This window comes from Mobula hypostoma, chromosome 8 (genome assembly GCF_963921235.1).
Source record: "Mobula hypostoma chromosome 8, sMobHyp1.1, whole genome shotgun sequence".
NCBI lineage: Eukaryota > Metazoa > Chordata > Chondrichthyes > Myliobatiformes > Myliobatidae > Mobula > Mobula hypostoma.
The window spans coordinates 20,366,744-20,387,077 of NC_086104.1; the positions used below are offsets into that span (position 1 = coordinate 20,366,744).

The window sequence follows — 20,334 nt, forward strand, 5'->3', positions numbered from 1 at the left end:
GACGTCCAGTTAGAACAGAGATGCGAAGAAATTACTTTAGCCAGAGGGAGGTAAATCTGTGGAATTTGTTGCCGTGAGCGGCTGTGGAGGCCAAGTCATTGGGTGCATTTAAGGCAGAGATAGATAGATTCTTGATTAACCAGGACATCAAAGGGTATGGGGAGAAGGCAGGGGAGTGGGGATGACTGGAAGAATTGGATCAGCCCATGATTGAATGGCGGAGCAGACTTGATGGGCCGAGTGGCCTACTTCTGCTCCTATACCTTATGGTCTTATAATTAAAAAAAGATCCATGTAGTGAATAGATCTTTGCAAAAATGCACTCTGGACTGAAAGGCGTATAAGGTCTCATTTAGTTTAATTTATTTTATTTATGGGCACCTAGAGGAAACCCATGCGATCACGGGCAGAATGTACAAACTCCTTACAGGCAGCGGCGGGAATTGAACCCAAGTTCAATTCCGGCCCCTGGTACTGTAAAGTGTTGTGCTAACCACTACATTATCATGCCACCCTTAATCTTTCCCTGTTTCCCATACAATAAGTTGCTCCGTACATGTGTAAAAAGTAAAGAACATGATGTTTTTATTTAAGGTGTGTTAGGCAGATGTGGAAGGACTGGTACAAAAGAGCCCAAAGAGCAAATAAAGATAGAAAATAATGAAAAATATAATAAAACATGGGTGATTTACACCAGCCTAAATCACAACCGGACATTTTATCCCAAAGGAACAACACATTGATAAGAGCAGCAATTGAATTCTGTAGACTGTAAGTTATTGATCCTAATCATAAAAGCGACAAGCAAAAAACACCTGAAATAGCTGGGGGGGGGGTTGCATAACTCTACTGCACCTTTCTGTATAATACTAGTTGAAGCTAAGAGGGCATTGTTTGCTGACTGTTCTACCTTGAGAGTGGTACTCTGGGTGGAAGGGCGAGTAGGGACGTGGGTAGAGGAAACTAGGCAATAAGAGTTGCACTTTCAGAAGATGCTTAAACTCTGGGTGAAATCCATGGTGCATTGGCTACCAACCTTTTCATTGTCTTCTGAACTTCCTGTTTGCCCATCACCACAAAGCTTAGCATACAACCTCCAAATCTCAGCATCACTCGTTACTTTGGAAGTCACCCTACCAAATAGCTCCCGCAGTTTCCCTGTCAAAAGCTTTGCAGAATCTCCTCTGCGATCAGTGATCCCTTCTTTCACAGCCCGCACCAGGATTTTCAGAACCTGAAATGAAAAATTACACTGAATTGAGCACATCATCCTTTTCAGTGAACCTGTCAGTTGTGATACACAGTCAGATGTGCCTTGTACTCGAAGATGACATTACGAAGTAGAGTCAGATGAATGCACTGGCCCTTGTAAAGAAATTTTAAACCCTCATTGTACTACAAGTGTCCTGATCAAGTTTAAAAGAAAAAAAAACAGTGAGATTCTGCAACAACTGTGGTGGAAACACTACATTTTGGATTCAGCATTCTGAAGCCAGAGAAAGAGGAGACAAATAGAGGAGAGAAATACTAGTGCTCCATGCAGTTGAACAAGTTATATTTGGTCTCTAAAACTTTTCATGACATACTTTCCTCTTGTTGATAGCAATTCCACAGCCAGTCACTGTCCAATGCCGTAACCAGGCACGTGAAATTTTAGAAGAAGAGGGAGAGGTACTGATAGATGACACAGTCTGAAGGCACACTCCAACCATATTAAACATTCTCTCTCACACTTCCAGCAGCCAGAACAGTGTGAAGAGTTTAAAGCAGCAGGAAAGCTGTTCAATTCTCTCTCTCTTCATTTAGGATGCTGAGGGGCAGATGTAGATCCTAACCTTTACCTTCATGGGCAGGATTGTGCAAGACTGCACATCATTGATTTTTGGTGCTTCACCAGTGGAAGCCATTCTTTTTGTTCTATATACAGTTCCAACAGAGGCCAGGAGGGCATTGTATTCTTTCTTACTCATCTTGAGAGTATGGTATGTAGAGGGAAAGGGTCAAAATGAGCCACTAAGCTCTTGCATTCTGTTCCGAAATCTATCTTGTTTTCTTCCTTATATAGTACTGTGCAAAAGTCTCAGGCACATATACTGTATATAGCTTGGGTGCCTAAGACTTTAAGCACAGTACAGTATTAATTTTATGTATTGCACTGTAACTGCTGCCATAAAAGAAAAACAAATTTCAAGTCAAGTCGCTTTTTATTGTCATTTCGACCATAAACTGCTGGTACAGTACACAGTAAAAATGAAACAACGTTCCTCCAGGACCATGGTGCTACATGAAACAACACAAAACTACACTAGACTATGTGAGACAGCACAAGGCTACACTAGACTACGCAAGACAACACAAAAACTACACTAGACTACAGACCTACACAGGACTACATAAAGTGCACAAAACAGTGCAGGACAGTACAATAAATAATAAACAAGACAATAGGCACAGTAGAGGACAAATTACAATATAATTTGTATGAGGGGTGCGTGGAGTCCTTCACAATATTGTTTGTGGGTGCAGCGTGTGGTGTAAATGTCTCTAATGGTGGGAAGAGAGACCCCGATGTTCTTCTCAGCTGACTTCACTATCCGCTGCAGGGTCTTGCGACCCTAGATGGTACAATTTCCAAACCAGGCAGTGATGCAGCTGCTCAGGATGCTCTCAATACAACCTTTGTAGAATGTGGTGAGGATGGGGCGTGGGAGATGGACTTTTCTCAGCCTTCGCAGAAAGTAGAGATGCTGCTGGGCTTTCTTTGCTATGGAGCTGGTGTTGAGGGACCAGGTGAGATTCTCTGCCAGGTGAACACCAAGAAATTTGGTGCTCTTAACGATCTCTACGGAGGAGTCGTCAATGTTCAGTGGAGAGTGGTTGCTCCGTGCTCTCCTGAAGTCAACAACCATCTCTTTTGTTTTGTTCACATTCAGAGACAGGTTGTTGGCTCTGCACCAGTCTGTTAGCCGCTACACCTCCTCTCTGTATGCTGACTCGTTGTTCTTGCTGATGAGACCCACCACGGTCGTGTCATCGGTGAACTTGATGATCTGATTCGAGCTGTGTGTTGCAGCACAGGCGTGGGTCAGCAGAGTGAACAGCAGTGGACTGAGCACACAGCCCTGCGGGGGGGGGGGGGGTGCGGGGCGCCGTGCTCAGTGTGATGGTGTTGGAGATGCTGCTCCCGATCCGGACTGACTGAGGTCTCCCAGTCAGGAAGTCTAGGATCCAGTTGCAGAGGGAGGTGTTCAGGCCCAGCGGTTTCAGCTTTACAAGATCATAAGACCATAAGACATAGGAGTAGAATTAGGCCATTCGGCCCATCAAGCCTACTCTGCCATTTAATCACACACAATTTTACGAAAAATAAAACAGTAGCAACGCTGTCCTAGAACTAGCCTTATCAGCTGTGACTGAATGGTGTGTGGCAAGTGGCTCTGTTTCTGATTCCTGAGAGTGACTTAAAAGCCAAAGTCACCAGAGATGGAAACTTACCAACTACAACATCACCCATGCCACCGCAGTCCCTAACATCCATTCTCTGCCACCTTCAATGACACTCCACCCTCGCCGTTCCCAACATTCTTTGCTCCTGCTAGATTTACAAACTTGCTCTCTGCTCCACGTTGACAAATATAGTATTGTGCAAAAGTCTCAGGCACCCTAGCTATATACATGTAGACTTTTCAATGATTTCTCCTTGACCTGCCCTATTATCTTTGTTATATGCCTCTACCTTAATTTTAAGTTTACTCTAACTCCTGTGCTGTGGCTCGGAGTGTTTATCTTATCAAAGGCAATGAAAGTGTTGATGTGGTTGCTCCTTACCATAGTTAGAAAGACTCTGTAATTAGCCCTTCCTAATCCCCACACAATTTTACTGAAAAATAAAACAGCAGCAACTGTCCTAAAACTAGCCTTATCAGCTGTGACTAAATGCTGTGTGGCAAGTGACTCTGTTTGATTCCCGAGAGTGACTTACAAGCCAAAGTCACCAGAGATGGAAACTTACCAACTACAACATCACTGAGCAATTAAATGCTGTCCTGCCAATCCACTCAATATATCCATAGGCAGCACCACAGCAACTAGCCTAGCTTAATTTAAAATCTCTTCTGCTCAGACACCATGCCAACTTGGAAACAAGCCATCCTTCCTTCATTGCTGCTGGATCAGTGTCCAGGAATTCTCTGCAGGAAAGCATCAGCCACACCTCATGAGTTGCAACCAGAAAAGCACACAGATCTAGGAGTTTATACAGTGCCTGTGCCTTTTTAAGGTCTAATGGTATTGATACATCAAGATCAGTCAATATTTTCTTTGCAGAGAGTGGGATGGCTGCATTTCAGTTCTTTTGAGACAAATAATAACTCATTGTGTCTAACCAACTCAGTGAAACTACATATGGGAAATAAATCCAACAAGAAATAACTTGTCATTTTTAATGTGCAATAAAACCTGTAATTTGCTAAAAGTAGCCTTCACTGCTGCTCTTGATCACTTCTTGGTGTGCTCTACAGGAAAACACATATCAGACTGGACTGTGATACACACTAGACCCTTAATGTCTGGCTGAGTCTCACTGTTCAATGAAGAATGCCTATTTCAACAACAGGTTGGAAGGGGCAACACTGTTGGGGGAATTCTCTCCAAACTTGAACTACCCCTTAAAGAGTCAGCAGAGGAACGAAACTGAAAGATTTATTGGACCATAACCATATATCATGGTAGGGTAAAGCAGAGAAAGAAAATATGCCATTGCACTCACAAGATTCTCAAAGTCTCAGGATGAAAAATAACTTTATACAAACGACTACATAAGACTTTGTGGGTGGCTTTTACTGTCCCCTGTAGAGTAATATTCACATATTTCTGAAACATTATGAATCAAGGTTAGTGAAACCACTTGCAAAAAGCAACTATTTAATTTTAATGGGTAACTCAAATATATTAATCTTACAATGAGTAGCTGATGCTAAAGCAGAGAGCAACTGGAGCATTCACACACCAGAGAATGAGTAAGGATTCCTGACCCTTTTGTCTGCATAATTTTATGTGGTGCTGGGTACTTACTATCTGCAACCTTTACACAAGATTTCCAACAGTTGCCAATAAACTTTTGGGATTTAGGCCACCATATATTGCCCAGTCCTAACTGCTCAAAAAAGATGAGGGTAAACCACTACCGTCCTTTTACTGAAGGTACTGCCTCAATGCTGTTAGGGAGTAAATTCCAAAACTTAGATTCAATGATAACGAACCTCCAAGTCAGTATACCATAAATTGAAAGGATAACCTGCCAGTGGTGATGTTCCCTAATTATCCATTGCCCCCTTCATTTTTAGATGTCACAGGTTTGAGAAGTGTTATCAGAGTAGCCTTGTGAAGAGCTTCAGTACATTTGTAGATGACGTATACAGAGAGCAGTCGCTGCACAGTAGTGACGGAGAGAATGGACATATAGGGTAGCTGATGTGGTATCAATCATGCAGGCTGCCTTATCCTGGAGATTCTTCCGTTATTGGTGCTGCACTCTTCTAGGGAACTGGAGAATATTCATTCTCACACCTGACTTGTGACTTGCAGGTTATTGAAAGGGTCATGGGGTGTCAGGAGTCGAGGCACTTGCTGCAGGATACACAACCTCTAACCTATTCTTGCAGTCAGAGTGCTTATGTGGCGCAGGTCCAGCTAGTCAATGGTGTCTCTCAGGGTATTTATCATAGGGAACTCACTAATATCAATGCCATTAAATATCAGGCATAGTGGTTAGACTCTTGTTGGATTGTCATTCCATGGGTTTTTTGCAGTATGGATGAGTCTTAGCTAAATGCCATTGCCAGTGTGGAGTATTTCATTTGCTGAGGTGTTACAAATGTATTTAATCATTGTACAATCATCAACGAACAGCCCGATTTTTGACTTTGTGATGCAACTAAGATAATTGATGAAACAACTGAAGGTGGTTGGGCTTTGGACACTGCCCTGAAGAGCTACAGCTGTGATGCCTGGAGCTGGCAGGATTGATCAACAACCAGAACCATCTTCCTTTGGTACGATACCAACCACCGAAAGATGTTCACATTATTTATAGCCTGGGTATCAAATGTTACCAGGTACAAATAAATTGTCATGGTCTGTTTTCCTGAATAACGTAAAGGAGGTGGACTATCGCACCCGACAATGAGCCCCATTTGTAGAATAAATAAATATTTTTGAGCAATAAAAGGCTTTATCTGTTTAACCTTGATAGACATTGTGAGTGATTAGATTTTCATTAGGACTAACCAATTGAATTTCCAGTCTTTGGACTCAGTTCTTGGGGAGGAGGAGAGAGTATAAACCAGACAGTCAACAATCGGACAAGACCAGGATCAACCACAAACAAGAGAAAATCTGCAGCTGCTGGAAATCCAAGCAACACACACAAAATCCTGGAGGAACTCAGCAGACCATGCAGCATCTATGGAAAAGAGTACAGTTGACGTTTCAGGCCGAGACCCTTCATCAGAACTGGAGAAAAAAATAGATGAGGAGTTAAGAGTAAGAAGGTGGGGGGAGGGGAGGAAGAAACACAAAGTAGTAGGTGATAGGGGAATCGGGGAGATGGGGAAGGGTGAAGTAAAGAGCTGGAAAGTCAATTGATGGAAGAAATACAGGGCTAGAGAAGGGGGAATTTGATAGGAAAGGACAGAAGGCCATGGAAGAAAGAAACAAGGGAGGAGCATCAAGAGGGAGGTGTTGGGCAGGTAAGGAGATAAGGTGAGAGAGGGAAATGGGAATGGGGAATGAGAATGGGGAATGGGAAATGGTGAGGGGGGGGGTTCAAGAAATCAATGTTCATGCCATTGGGTTGGAGTCTACCCAGATGGAATATAAGATGTTGCTCCTCCACCAGTAGAGAAGGCCACGTTGGAATGGGAATGGGAATGGGAAGTGGAATTAAAATGGGTGGCCACTGGGAGAGCCCACTTTTAATTGAAATGGGTGACAATATCTTAAAAACCGCAATCAATATCTTAGAGGACAATTTGATGATGCTGTGGGGAAGGGTTTATGCTGATATGACAGGAATGGGACTCCATGCTGAAAGATGGGGGAGCAATGCAGAGACTAAAACAAAAGTTAGAAAAGAGAAAAGTAAGAGTGGAGGACAGAAAAGACAAATGCAAAAAGCAGAAAGATTACTAGATTTGAAAAGGACAATAAGTATAAAGGCATATGAAGGCTTGTAGTATTCAAAACAAGGTCTGTGAACTGGTGGCATAAAATAGAACAAAGGGATACGACTTAGTGGTCGTTACTGAAATATGGTTACAGGACGGAGATGACTGGGATTTAAATATCCAAGGGTATCACATATTAACAGAGGATCAGACAGGAAGATAAGGGAGGTGGGGAAGCACTCTTAATTAAGGATGAGATCAGAGCAATAGAGATAAACAATATCTAAGGAACAGAATGTTGAACTCATATGGGTAGAGATCACGAATAGTAAAGGGGGAGAAAAATCACTGATGGGAGTTGTCTATAGGCCACCAAATTCTAGTCTCCTTACTTGAGAAAAGATCCTGGCTCTGGGGTGATGTAGAGGAGGTTCAGCCAGTTGATTCTGGAGATCAGGGGTGTTAGCCTATGAGGAGTAATTGAGTTGACTGGGACAACAACTCATTGGAATTCAGAAGAATGAGGGGGAAGTCTTACAAAAATATATAAAATTATGAAATGGGTTGATAAGATGCAGAAAACATTTTTTGACTGGTAGATGGGACCAGGAGCAGGGGTCATAGCCTCAAGATTCATATAACAGTAGTGCCAGTATGGGCCCTCTGACCCACAATGTTGTGTTGACTCATATAAACCTATTCCATATCAACCTATCCCTTTCCTCCGACATGGCTCATAACCCTCCATTTTTCTTACATCCTCATGCCAGTCTCAGAGTCTCTTAACTGTCCCTTTTGTATCAGCCTCTACCACCACCCCCACCCCAGCAGTGCATTCCAGCCATCTACCTCTGACATCTCCCTTAAGACTTCCCTCCACTTACCTTAAACAGGAGTACTCTGGAGTTGGCCATTGCTACCCTGAGAAAATAGCACTGACTCTCTGCTCTATCCATGCCTCTCATATTCTTGCATACCACTACCAAGTCGCCTTTCATCTTCCCTCACTCTAGAGATAAAAGACCTGGCTTGCTCAACCTTCTCACATAAAACATGCTCTGATATCTCAGCAGCATCCTGGTAAACCTGCTCCGTGGCTTCTCTCGGGCTTTCACATCCTTCCTGACCAGCACTGAACACAATTTTCTAAGTGTGGTCTAAAACTTGGGGAGTAGAATTAGGACATAGAATTAATCATGAATGTATAGTATTCTTTGCCCAGGGAAGCAGTAGAAACTACCTCATTAACTATATTTAAGACAAAGCTAGGTATATTTTTACATAGCAGGGTAATTAAGGGTCACAAGAAAGAGCAGAGTCCTCTGCTAGATCAGCCATGACCCTATTGAATGGTGAAGCAGGCTTGACAGTCTAGATGGCCGATTCTGTTCCTATGTCTTATGTTCTCATGTAACACACACTAAATGCTGGGGGAATTCAGCAGGTCATTGGTGGGGGTTGTCTCAGCCCAAAATATCAATCCTTTATACCTTTCCATAGATGCTGTCTGATCTGCTGAGTTTCTCCAGCATGTTGTACGCACTACTCCGCATTTCCAGCAAGTGCAGGATTTCTTGTGTTTATGTCTTATATTCTCTTCAGATGGCTGCCAAGTTGAGAACTCTTTAAACAGCAATAAAATGACCAATTTAATGCAAATTCTGAATCTAACCCTTTAGTTGTGCTACAGTACCTTGAAAAAGTACTCAGCCCTCACAACTAGATAGATAGATAGATTGATATACTTTATTGATCCCGAGGGAAATTGGGTTTCGTTACAGCCGCATCAACCAACAACAGAGCGTAAATAGTCATAGTCATAGTCATACTTTATTGATCCCGGGGGAAATTGGTTTTTGTTACAGTTGCACCATAAATAATAAATAGTAATAGACCATAAATAGTTAAATAGTAATATGTAAATTATGCCAGTAAATTATGAAATAAGTCCAGGACCAGCCTATTGGCTCAGGGTGTCTGACCCTCCATGGGAGGAGTTGTAAAGTTTGATGGCCACAAGCGGGAATGACTTCCTCTGACGCTCTGTGCTGCATCTCGGTGGAATGAGTCTCTGGCTGAATGTACTCCTATGCCCACCCAACACATTATGTAGTGGATGGGAAACATTGACCAAGATGGCATGCAACTTAGACAGCATCCTCTTTTCAGACACCACCGTGAGAGAGTCCAGTTCCATCCCCACAACATCACTGACCTTACGGATGAGTTTGTTGATTCTGTTGGTGTCTACTACCCTCAGCCTGCTGCCCCAGCACACAACAGCAAACATGATAGCACTGGCCACCACAGACTCGTAGAATATCCTCAGCATCGTCCGGCAGATGTTAAAGGACCTCAGTCTCCTCAGGAAATAGAGACGGCTCTGACCCTTCTTGTAGACAGCCTCAGTGTTCTTTGACCAGTCCAATTTATTGTCAACTCGTATCCCCAGGTATTTGTAATCCTCCACCATGTCCGCACTGACCCCCTGGATGGAAACAGGGGTCACCGGTACCTTCGCTCTCCTCAGGTCTACCACCAGCTCCTTAGTCTTCTTCACATTAAGCTGCAGATAATTCTGCTCACACCATGTGACAAAGTTTCCTACCGTAGCCCTGTACTCAGCCTCTTCTCCCTTGCTGATGCATCCAACTATGGCAGAGTCATCAGAAAACTTCTGAAGATGACAAGACTCTGTGCTGTAGTTGAAGTCCGAGGTGTAAATGGTGAAGAGAAAGGGAGACAAGACAGTCCCCTGTGGAGCCCCAGTGCTGCTGATCACTCTGTCGGACACACAGTGTTGCAAGTACAAGTACTGTGGTCTGCCAGTCAGGTAATCAAGAATCCATGATACCAGGGAAGCATCCACCTGCATCGCTGTCAGCTTCTCCCCCAGCAGAGCAGGGCGTATGGTGTTGAACGCACTGGAGAAGACAAAAAACATGACCCTCACAGTGCTCGCTGGCTTGTCCAGGTGGGCGTAGACACGGTTCAGCAGGTAGACGATGGCATCCTCAACTCCTAGTCGGGGCTGGTAGGCGAACTGGAGGGGATCTAAGTGTGGCCTGACCATAGACTGGAGCAGCTCCAGAACAAGTCTCTCCAGGGTCTTCATGATGTGGGAGGTCAATGCCACCGGTCTGTAGTCATTGAGGCCGCTGGGGCGTGGCGTCTTTGGCACAGGGATGAGGCAGGACGTCGTCCACAGTACAGGAACCCTCCAGAGCCTCAGGCTCATGTTGAATACATGGCAAAGTACTCCACATAGCTGAGGGGCACAGGCTTTGAGCACCCTGGTACTGACACCATCCGGTCCTGCAGCCTTGCTTGGGTTGAGACGTTTCTCAATATAGCAATACAAAAACCACAAACAATCAAACAACAAAATGCAAACTATGCCAGATAGAAAATAAGTCCAGGACCAGTCTATTGGCTCAGGGTGTCTGACCCTCCGCGGGAGGAGCTGCAAGTTCGATGGCCACAAGCAGGAACGACCTCCCGTGCCGCCCAGTGTTGTATCTCGGTGGAGTGTGGCTGAAGTCCAACAGTAAAAAGTTCAATATCCAGTCTACAGACACGTTCCTCGATCGTAATATGACCCGGATTGCACCATCTGTTGTGAGCCAGAACAGTAAGCACCCAACTCAATTACGCTTACCGCTCTCAGTGCACTTCCGGTCAGCTGGAATGGTCTGGAAGCCGTCCATGGAGAAGTTTTAATTGGATATGTCCTCGTGCAGCCCCGTTCCAGTAAAACACATAACACTGCACTCCTGAAATGTTCTCTGATGCCTGGCTAGCGCCTTGAACTCGTCCATTTTATTACCCACCGAACTCCTCTTCTCCATAAGTCTCTGTTGTCTCGACCCGGTCCTCTTTCCTCGACTTTGTGATCCCCCTCTGCATCCTCTGTGTGTTTTCCTCCAGATTTCAGCAGGGGTGTCCGCCGCCCTGCTTGCTAAACCAGCTGGCATTAGCTCAAACAGCTGGTCCCTGGAATACACAATGCGACCACACTTCTGTCCCGTGTGTCGGGATGTAACTATTTCCAGCGCTAAAAACCCAAATAAAACTCTCTCTACCAGCATGTTAGAAAGGGTGCAGCTTCGATGTGTTACCGTGAAAAAAAAATACAAAAAATAACGTAAGTTAAAAAGTAACTTTCTAGTAAGGATACTGATCGGAACGGCTGTACCAGGCTGCATGCACGACCGGCGCATGCGCACTTTCCTATTTTGTTGTCTCATTTCCCAAATTTTAAATATATTGAAAATGGATAGTGTGAGCCAATCTACAAAACATTGTGCACCATGTCAAATCAAAAGAAAAATCCCACAACCTGTCAATAATTTAATAGAAATTAAAAAAAAACAAAATTGTGAGGCTGTAAAAGTATTCACCCCCTTTGTAATTACTACACTAACTTTCTTCACATTCAATGCGGTATATTACCTTACCAAATCACCCAACCTGTTGATGTAGAAAACTGGAAGATCACCTCAATAAATACCCCATCATTCCCCTGTAAGTTCCAGAAGTATGGTAGATTTTCAACAGATCAAACCAAAATGAAGACGAAAAAACATTCAAGACACGTCAGAGAAAGGATAATAGAGAAGCACAAATCTGGGGAAGTGTGCAAAACTATCTCAAGGGACCAGAACATACCTTGGAGCTCAATGCAGTCCATGGTGAAAAAGTGAAAAAGTATAAAACCACAGCCACACTGCCTAGGCCAAGACACCCCTCTAAACGTAGTTGCCAGAGAAGAATGACATTTGCAAGAGAGGCTACTGTGAGGCAAAAATCACTCTGAGTGAGCTGCACAAGTCAGTGGCTGCAATTGGGGATGAAGTTCATGGCTCCACAATCTCTAAGGCCTTGCACAAAAAGGCTATTTATGGAAGACGACCTCGCTAAAAAAAGAAGAGAGTATTCTTGCATGTAAAGACTTTGCAAAGCATCACTTAGAAGAAACTGTAAAGATGTGGAAGAAGATCTTGTGGTCGGATGAGACTAAAGTGGAACTTTCTGACCTCAATACTAAGCAGTATGTGTGACGCAAATCTAATACCATGCACCAGCCAGATATCACCTTCCCTATTGTAAAGTATGGTGGAGGTAGCATCATGCTATGGAGATGCTTTTTGGCAGCAGGGACTGGAAATCTGGTCAGGATTGATGGGAAGATGATTGCTGCTAAATACAGAGGGAACCCGGATAAAAACCTGCTAGCCTCCTCCAGAAAGCTTAAACTGGTGAAGAAGTTTGTATTTCAGCAGGACAACGACTCAAAGCGTACTGGCAGAGCAACCACAGAGTGATTTCAAATGAAGAAAATTGATGTCTTTGAGTGGACCAGTCAGAGTCCTGACCTTAATCCAACCAAGCATCTCTGGCAACACATCAAGATTGCTGTCCACTGCTGCTCCCCAACTAAACTGACACAGCTTAAGCAATTTTGCAAGGAGGAATGGGTAAATCTTGCTCAATCACACTATGCAAAGCTACAAGAGACTTACCCAAAACGACTACTGGTTGTAATAGCGGCGAGAGGTGGTTCAACCAAGTACCGAGCAAAGGGGGATGAATACTTTTGAAACCGCAAACACGAGGAAATCCGCAGATGCTGGAATTTCAAGCAACACACATAAAAATTGCTGGTGAACGCAGCGGGCCAGGCAGCATCTATAGGAAGAGGTACAGTCGACGTTTTGGGCCGAGGCCCTTCGTCAGGACTGTTGTGTTGCTTGAATACTTTTGAATAGCTTACATTTCAGTTTTTGATTTTTTAGTTTATCATGCTTTACAATTTTCCCTGTTTTTTTGGACTCGTCTGTTAAAAAAGGAGCATGTGATTACAAATAAAAATTCTCAGGTAAATGGATCAAAATCCCTGGCTCTGATACTCATTAATGTGAACGAGGGGTTGGGGACTGAATACTTTTACAAGGCACTGTATTTCCCACTCAAATCATCTCCCTGTCTGCCAATCCACTAGCAAATCCTTCCATTTCCTTGGTTGGAGCAGTTTCTCATACACCCCAAATTTAATCAAAAACATTACCGCCTTTGATTTGTGCATTGATCTTGTATATGAAAGTTTCTCGAAGGCTTTCTGATAAATATAAAAGAGTTCTTCAAAGTGTCATAAGAGATGGGGCATTAACCATTATGACCACTCTATGCAGGACACAGGGGATATATATGAAATAGCAAAGAACAGTAGTAATTGTGCTGTATGAATCAATAATCTTGCCATGTTCACAAGGGGAAAAAAAAACTCAATGACCTTTCCCCCACCAACATCTTTAAACCAATGCTATATAACTGCCTTCTGGTTTCCTTCAGTTGTCTGAGTGATGTTAGTTAACTAAATGCATTGTTCTACCTCACACACAATATCCCTTTGTTATTCTATTCAGTTACCTATTAACTCACTTAATTACTCTCATATTAATCCACACAGTTTTCCATGCCGCAGTTCTTTCTGGTCAACTACCCAGGTTTGTGGATTATGCATTAAAAGAGGTCATTCATTGTGCTGATGGGCCATCAATCGGTGCAATAAAACATTTCACCATTGCTTAATTTGTATCGTCGACGGAATTGTTCTGAAACACCAAAAGGATTTCTTCCATTTTTGTTTCACATTTAGTGATGGCACAGCTGCTGAATACCCATTGTCTTGATACTTATGTGAAAAATAGGAATGTAGATGAAATAGCTAAATGTGTCCAGTGCGTCTGAAGCCCTTGTTCACACAAGGACGCACACCTCGTTAAGGAGAGAAAGGAAGAAAATATTCCCAGCTCCTCCTTTGTGGGAATACATCTCTTTCACCCATCAAATTCCTGGTGCTTGCTGACCCACATTTGCTCCTTGTTGAGCAGTGTTGTAGTTTTAAGATTCTCATCCTCATTTTCAAAAATCTCTACTGCCTCACACCTCCATGTCTGTGACCCTCTCTTCACCTTACTTTCAGCTTCATAGTTATCCCCACAACTTAAGTGAAGCCTGTGCGTTGGTTGTAAAGGTCCAGAATTCCCTCCCTCAATTTCCCCAGCTAACTCCCTCTATTTCCATAAACCTTACCTCTTTGGTCAAACACTTGATCATCAGTCCAAATGTTAGCCCCTCATCAAATCAATCAAAGTTTAATTATTATCGACACCCTACATAGATTCAGTGTTCCTCTGGGGCCAACATGCAAAACATTCACAAATATCAAGCAAACTTGAAAATAGAGTAACGTTCAAAAAGCGAGTACATAATTCAAAAATAGCGAGCAAAGAAGTATATTCACTCAAAAAAAAAACCATATACAGGTTTCCCCCGCCATCCAAAGGTAGAGTGTTCCTATGAAACGGTTCGTAAGCCGGAATGTCGTGAAGTGAAGAAGCAATGACCATTTATTTATATGGGAAAATTTTGTGAGCGTTCACAGACCCCAAAATAACCTACCAAATCATGCCAAATAACACATAAAACCTAAAATAACAGTAACATATAGTAAAAGCAGGAATGATATGATAAATACACAGCCTATATAAAGTAGAAATACTTTTCCACAATCATTGCCGGCACTGTTGTCCATAGCGAAAATCTCACACAAGCGCTGTTGGCAAAAACACTCTCTCCAGTAACTAAGCTATGAAGCTGCCAAATCATACCAAATAACACGTAAAAATACACAGCCGATATAAAGTAGAGATAATGATGGGAATCGGGAAGACAGCTTGCCGAGCACACTGATGATGGTGTATTAGGCTGAGTCGTCGCAGGCTGGGGTGGTGCAGTGGCCCCCCACCCTCCAGGCAGCGAACCAATACCAATCTGCGAAGCATGCAGGGGTACAGTGGTAGCCGGGTCGCATCCAGCATGTCTTTCAGAAAAAAAAAGCTGAAATAAACATGCTAAGTAATTAGGTGCCGCCCGGCACATAAATGTTGGCCCAGATCAGAGGCGACACAATCAGCACCTAATTAATTAGCATGTTTATTTCAGCTTTTTTCTTAAAGATGTGCTTTGTGCCTCCCGGCTACCACTGCATTCTTCGCGAATCGGTATCTGTCCACGGCCCAGGGGTGGGGTGGTGGAACACTGGGGTGTTGTCTGTTTCCATTAGGGCAGGCAGCTCATCTTCTCCTATGCCTGCCTGCCTCGATGTCGAAGGTCGAGGTTCGTCGTCTGCTGTGGCTGATGTGGAAGGCTTGCTTGACTGCTGAGCCTCACGCATTTTTCTATCATACAGTTCTTTGTAAGGACTCAAACCATCCTGCAAATATGCCTTAAACTGATGAACCCTTTCAAAATTAAAGTCATACTTTATCATTGCAGTGAAAGTCTCACGTAGTTGCTTCACATTCAGTTCCTGGACGACTTCACTTTTGCTACTGAATTCAATTTCGATTGTTATCCTTTCCTCTTCCAATTGCATCAGCTCTTTATCTATCAGTTCTTGGTCATGGGATGCCAAAACCTCTTCAAAATCATCTTCGTCAACTTCCACAAGCTAAACTCACTTCGTCCTTACTTCGTTCACCACGATCGAAACGCTTAATTATGTCTAGTATTACACTAAGTGTAACACCCTTACGAGCTCTTTTAGGCTTTTCTGATACCTTAGAACTCATCTTGCAAACCGCTGCTCACAGGCACGTGTTTAAGCAATGCCGGCTAGAATGCCGTTCCGAATCTGGGGGAGAGTGGCTGCTCCGGGCGCGCTGCCTTTTATCGTGCGCTGCCTTTCTTCGTAACAGTGAAAACACCTTCTGTTAGCGAAAACAGGGTACTAATGTAGGTCTTTCGTAACAGGGAGGTTTTGTAAAGCGAACGTTCGAAAAGCAGGGGGACACCTGTATATAATCGAAGATCCTGAGTGACAAAGTCTGGCAATCAACAGTACAGTCTCCCGACAGAGTGCAGACGCACGCACTCCAGCCTGTCATTCCACTGCTCAAACACGGGAGGGCAGTACCGACAGAAGAGGCCAGGTCCCAGCTGAACGCCGACACCATGCTGTAGTGCTCCTGCATTTCTCACCTGGTCTGCAGCAGCAGGCAAGCTTGAAGCATTGAGGCCGAGTCCTCACTACAAGCGAGGCTACACAGCTCCCATGTCACCAGATCAGAGTAACAGGTTTGCGGCAACTTACATTATCACTGCCCAATGGAGTCTTGCGATCGCATGTGAAATGTCCGAGACGATCTCTCACACATATACTGCACCAACTTCGATGCCTCCCAGTAGCGGGCAGCAACATGGTCTGCAGCCAGGTCAGCTCCCCGACACCGAACCCGACTCCTCCAATATCCCGGCAGCCTCCTCTGATATCCCAACCAGCTCCTTCTCCTTCTCTAAATCGCTGGCTGGTTCCTCCTTCTCCAACCCACTGGACGGTTTCTCATTCTCTGACCCGCCAGCCGGCTTCTCCTCCTCCGACCCAACAGCCCAGCTCCTACAACACCCTGGCCAGCTACTCCAAGCAACAACGAGCTCACTGATGTGGCTGACCTGCTGTGCACGTAGTTCTTGGGAGTCCAGTATAGCCTTACGATAATAAAAAATACATTTAACAAAGAGAAGAACACCTTTGGTTGGCTCCTGAGAGGCCATTGCAACCGAATGCACCACCTTCTTGTGCAGAACACCCTAAAGGTCAACTTGCAGGTAGAGTCGGTGGTGAGGAAGGCAAATGCCATGTTAACATTCACTTCAAGAGGTCTAGCATACAAAAGCAGGAATGTGATGCTGATGCTTTATGAGGCACTGGTGAGGCCTCACCTTGAGTATTGTGGACAGTTTTGGACTCCTTATTTAAGAAAAGATGTGCTGGCATAGGAGAGGCTTCAGAGGAGGTTCACAAGGATGATCCTGGGAATGAAAGGGTTATCATACGAGGAATGTTTGATGGCCCTGGGTCTGTACTCGCTGGATTTAGAAGGATGAGGGGGATCTCATTGAAACCATCCAAATGTTGAAAGACCTTGACAGAGTAGACGTGGAAAGGATGTTTCCCAAGGTTGGGTGGGGGGCGGGGGGTATGTCGAGATCAAGAGGCACAGCCTGAGGATAAAGGGGCGTCCATTTAAAACAGAGACATGAAGAAATTTCTTTAGCCAGAGGGTGGTGAATTTGTGGAATCTGTTACCACAGGCAGCTGTGGAGGCCAGGTTGCTGGGTTCATTTAAGGCAGAGAGTGATAGGTTTTTGATTGGACACAGCATCAAGGTTACAGGGAGAAGGCTGGGGAGTGGAGAAAAGGATCAACCATGATTGAATGGCGGAACAGACTCAACAGGCCAAATGGCCTAATTCTGCTCCTTTGTCTTTTGATCTTACGGTCTTCTTACCGGAGATGCTCATGTTGCTCAGTATCAATCTTTGTTTGAAAGTTCTCATACTAAGCGATTTAAGAGAGTTTTACCATGGCTAAAATGCAATTTCAATTAAAGTTGTAGAGACCTCAGTTTTAAACCTGGAGCAAAAATACTGCACAAAAATTAAATTATTGAATAAAAGAACGGGATGCAGTGGGAAGGAATGGTAAAAATTCACATTAACCATGATCCTGTATGAGGACTAATCAAATCAACGTGGGACATATTGCAGAGATCTACCAGGTTCTGCAGTTACAGCAATAAAATGTGTTATAAGGGCATGAATGAATGACTTTTAGAAAAACCTTCCATACAATGTGATGTCTGGCAAGAAAATCTTAATTAAAATGTATTTATAAAATCAGTCATTGCAATGAAAGGGACTCCTGAAATATGCCAGAAATTTCAACCATGAAGATATAACCTCAGTTCCTGATATTTTAGAGCTAAATTACAGAGTACGCAGCAACTGACTGATTACTCCTGCTTGCTCCAATTTAAAAAGCCAAATTTTTCAAATAAATAAACCTCAGAACAATTATTCAAGTTTTTATTCATGTTTTTGAATAGACCTATGATAGCAACATTGTGGAGAATTTTAAGTCATTACGTGTCTTTATGACCAAAATTGATAGGTTCTTGATTGGTAAGGGGGTTAAAGGTTACAGGGTGAAGGGAGAACAATGGTTTGAGAAAAATCAGCTACGATTGAATGATGGAACAGACTCAATGGAATGAATGGCCCTATTCTGCTCCTACATCTTAAGGTCTTAATCTCCAAAAAATGGATTGGATGGAGTCAAGTTGATTGTTAAAATGTTAAATGTCTCAAATTTAATTCCAATCCTTCCCCCCTACTGGGATTACCAAATGCAAGACAAGCAATGACATCCAAACTGCTTCATAAAGCCAGTTAAACTTTTGACAATGGTCTGCCAGGATTCCAAGGACCAGACAGCCAAGAGGTAAGGAAAGACATGAATAGCTTCAAAGAGAACATAATGCCTTTACAGAAGGAGAAAGAGATGTTTCCCTCTGTAATTTCAAGATCCATATATAGTAAATATTCGGGGTACAGAATTAGCTCTCCTTCCACTGCATAATTATGAAACAGACACTCAACGGAAAACTCATCCGAAAGACCCCTTATATGAGTCTGAGGCCCATTTTAAATACTTCCTGGCCAATTGAAAATTGGGGCTTTCAAACAGCTGGGACTTCCCAATGTGGAAATTCCCAAGGACAGAAGTTGCTGGTCACAGACTTAAACCCCCGCAGCATACAACAAAGTATCCACCTGAAATTTTTCTTCTAAGTTGTGGGTGCTTTGTGGTTTTGGCCTCTCCCCTGATGCTGCCACCAAGAAAGATTCAGCCAATGGTTGGGCCAAGTCTGATGGACCAGCTATGTGACCCTTGATTACTCTTCTGTCCTCAATTGCAAGCAATAACCTAGCAACACACTATTTGTTGTTAAAATATTAGTCCACATGTATGATACCCTGGACACTATGCTCACACAATCAGGAAGAAATGCCATGCTAAAAGAACCAGGTGCTTCCTTCACAGGAAAGGAAGGCCGGGCCCCACCTTGTACTATCTGTGTTAAGAGCATCATTGTCAGGAGGTAATTTCTTGCAGACCTGCATCCTAGCCAATGGAATGATACAGAACACGACAGTCCAACAAGAAAGCTTATACAAACTTAAAATAGAAAGATCTTCCTTAAAAGTACATAAAAATCAGAAGCACTTAAGAAAATTCTTGGAATTCAAATCTTAAATAATGTTGCCGGAAGTTTACATTTTGATTGAAGAATGACTATTAAGTGCTACAACACTTAAAGAAATGGAACATTTCAGTCCAATGTCTGATTTAGCAGTGAGATAACTACAGAGAGTATAAATTTGCTGCATGGATTGGTTGGAGAGGGTATCATTCTTACATTTAGCATGCATCATAACCTGTTGCAAACGAGGAATCCACACAATATTTTTTATCAACATTTAATAGGGAATTTAAAATCAGCCCCTTTCAATTACATCTCAATGTCTACACTCTCTGGCTGATACAAGTTATTGCCTGCTTTCAACTGTGGATCCACTAGTGGCACTTACATCTCTGAGTCAGAATGTATTTAAATTTCATAAGGTCCATAAGATATAGGAGCAGAATTAGGCTATTTGGCCCATCAAGTCTGCTCCACCATTTTATCATGGCTGATCCGTTTTCTCTCTTTTCCCAATTTTCCATTCCAGAGACTTGAGCACAAATATCATGGTTCTGAAGGGGTACCAGCTGTCAGGCGAACATTAAAAATGTAATGGCACTATTCCGAAGAAATATTCCTGCCTCATACTTATCCCTCACCCAACACCAATGAAACAATGGATTATTCGGCCATTCACATTTTTTTTTGTCAAACATTGACTGAAATCTGGTGAGTTCTTTCTCACCCAGCTTGGAATATCAGACAGTGAAGTGTCACCCATGCTTGGCTGTCCTGCCAGCAGCCCATGTGGACTTGAATACTGCACTGAATGAACTATACTCCATAGTCAATTGCTTTGAAGCGAGGCCATTTTCATCATTGCCAGGGACTTCAACCAGGCCAATTTCAAGACTGTGTTTACAAAATACTACCAGCATGTCTTCTATGCAAACACCCTTCACTACTGCTACACATCCATCAATGACCCCTACCGAGCCATGCCCCAACCAAACTTTGGTAAAATCAAATCATTAAGCTGTGCTCCTTCTCCCTACATGCAGACATAAGCTGAAACA

The 20,334-nt window shown here is 43.3% G+C and overlaps 1 protein-coding gene across 2 annotated transcripts in view; it reads right to left on the reverse strand.

Moving 5' to 3' along the window:
- ttc27 (tetratricopeptide repeat domain 27) overlaps positions 1–20,334 on the reverse strand; it is a 299,781-nt gene that overhangs the window by 24,583 nt on the left and 254,864 nt on the right. Inside the window, exon 17 of one of the 2 annotated variants that reach the window (XR_010018883.1) lies at positions 1,138–1,234. Coding sequence is in view for 1 of the 2 variants with exons in the window: in XM_063055545.1 (XP_062911615.1) it covers positions 1,037–1,234 (198 nt within the window). In the remaining variant the exon portion in view is untranslated. Of the gene's footprint in view, positions 1–1,036; positions 1,235–20,334 lie in introns of both variants that reach the window. The other variant, XM_063055545.1, reaches the window with a different exon arrangement.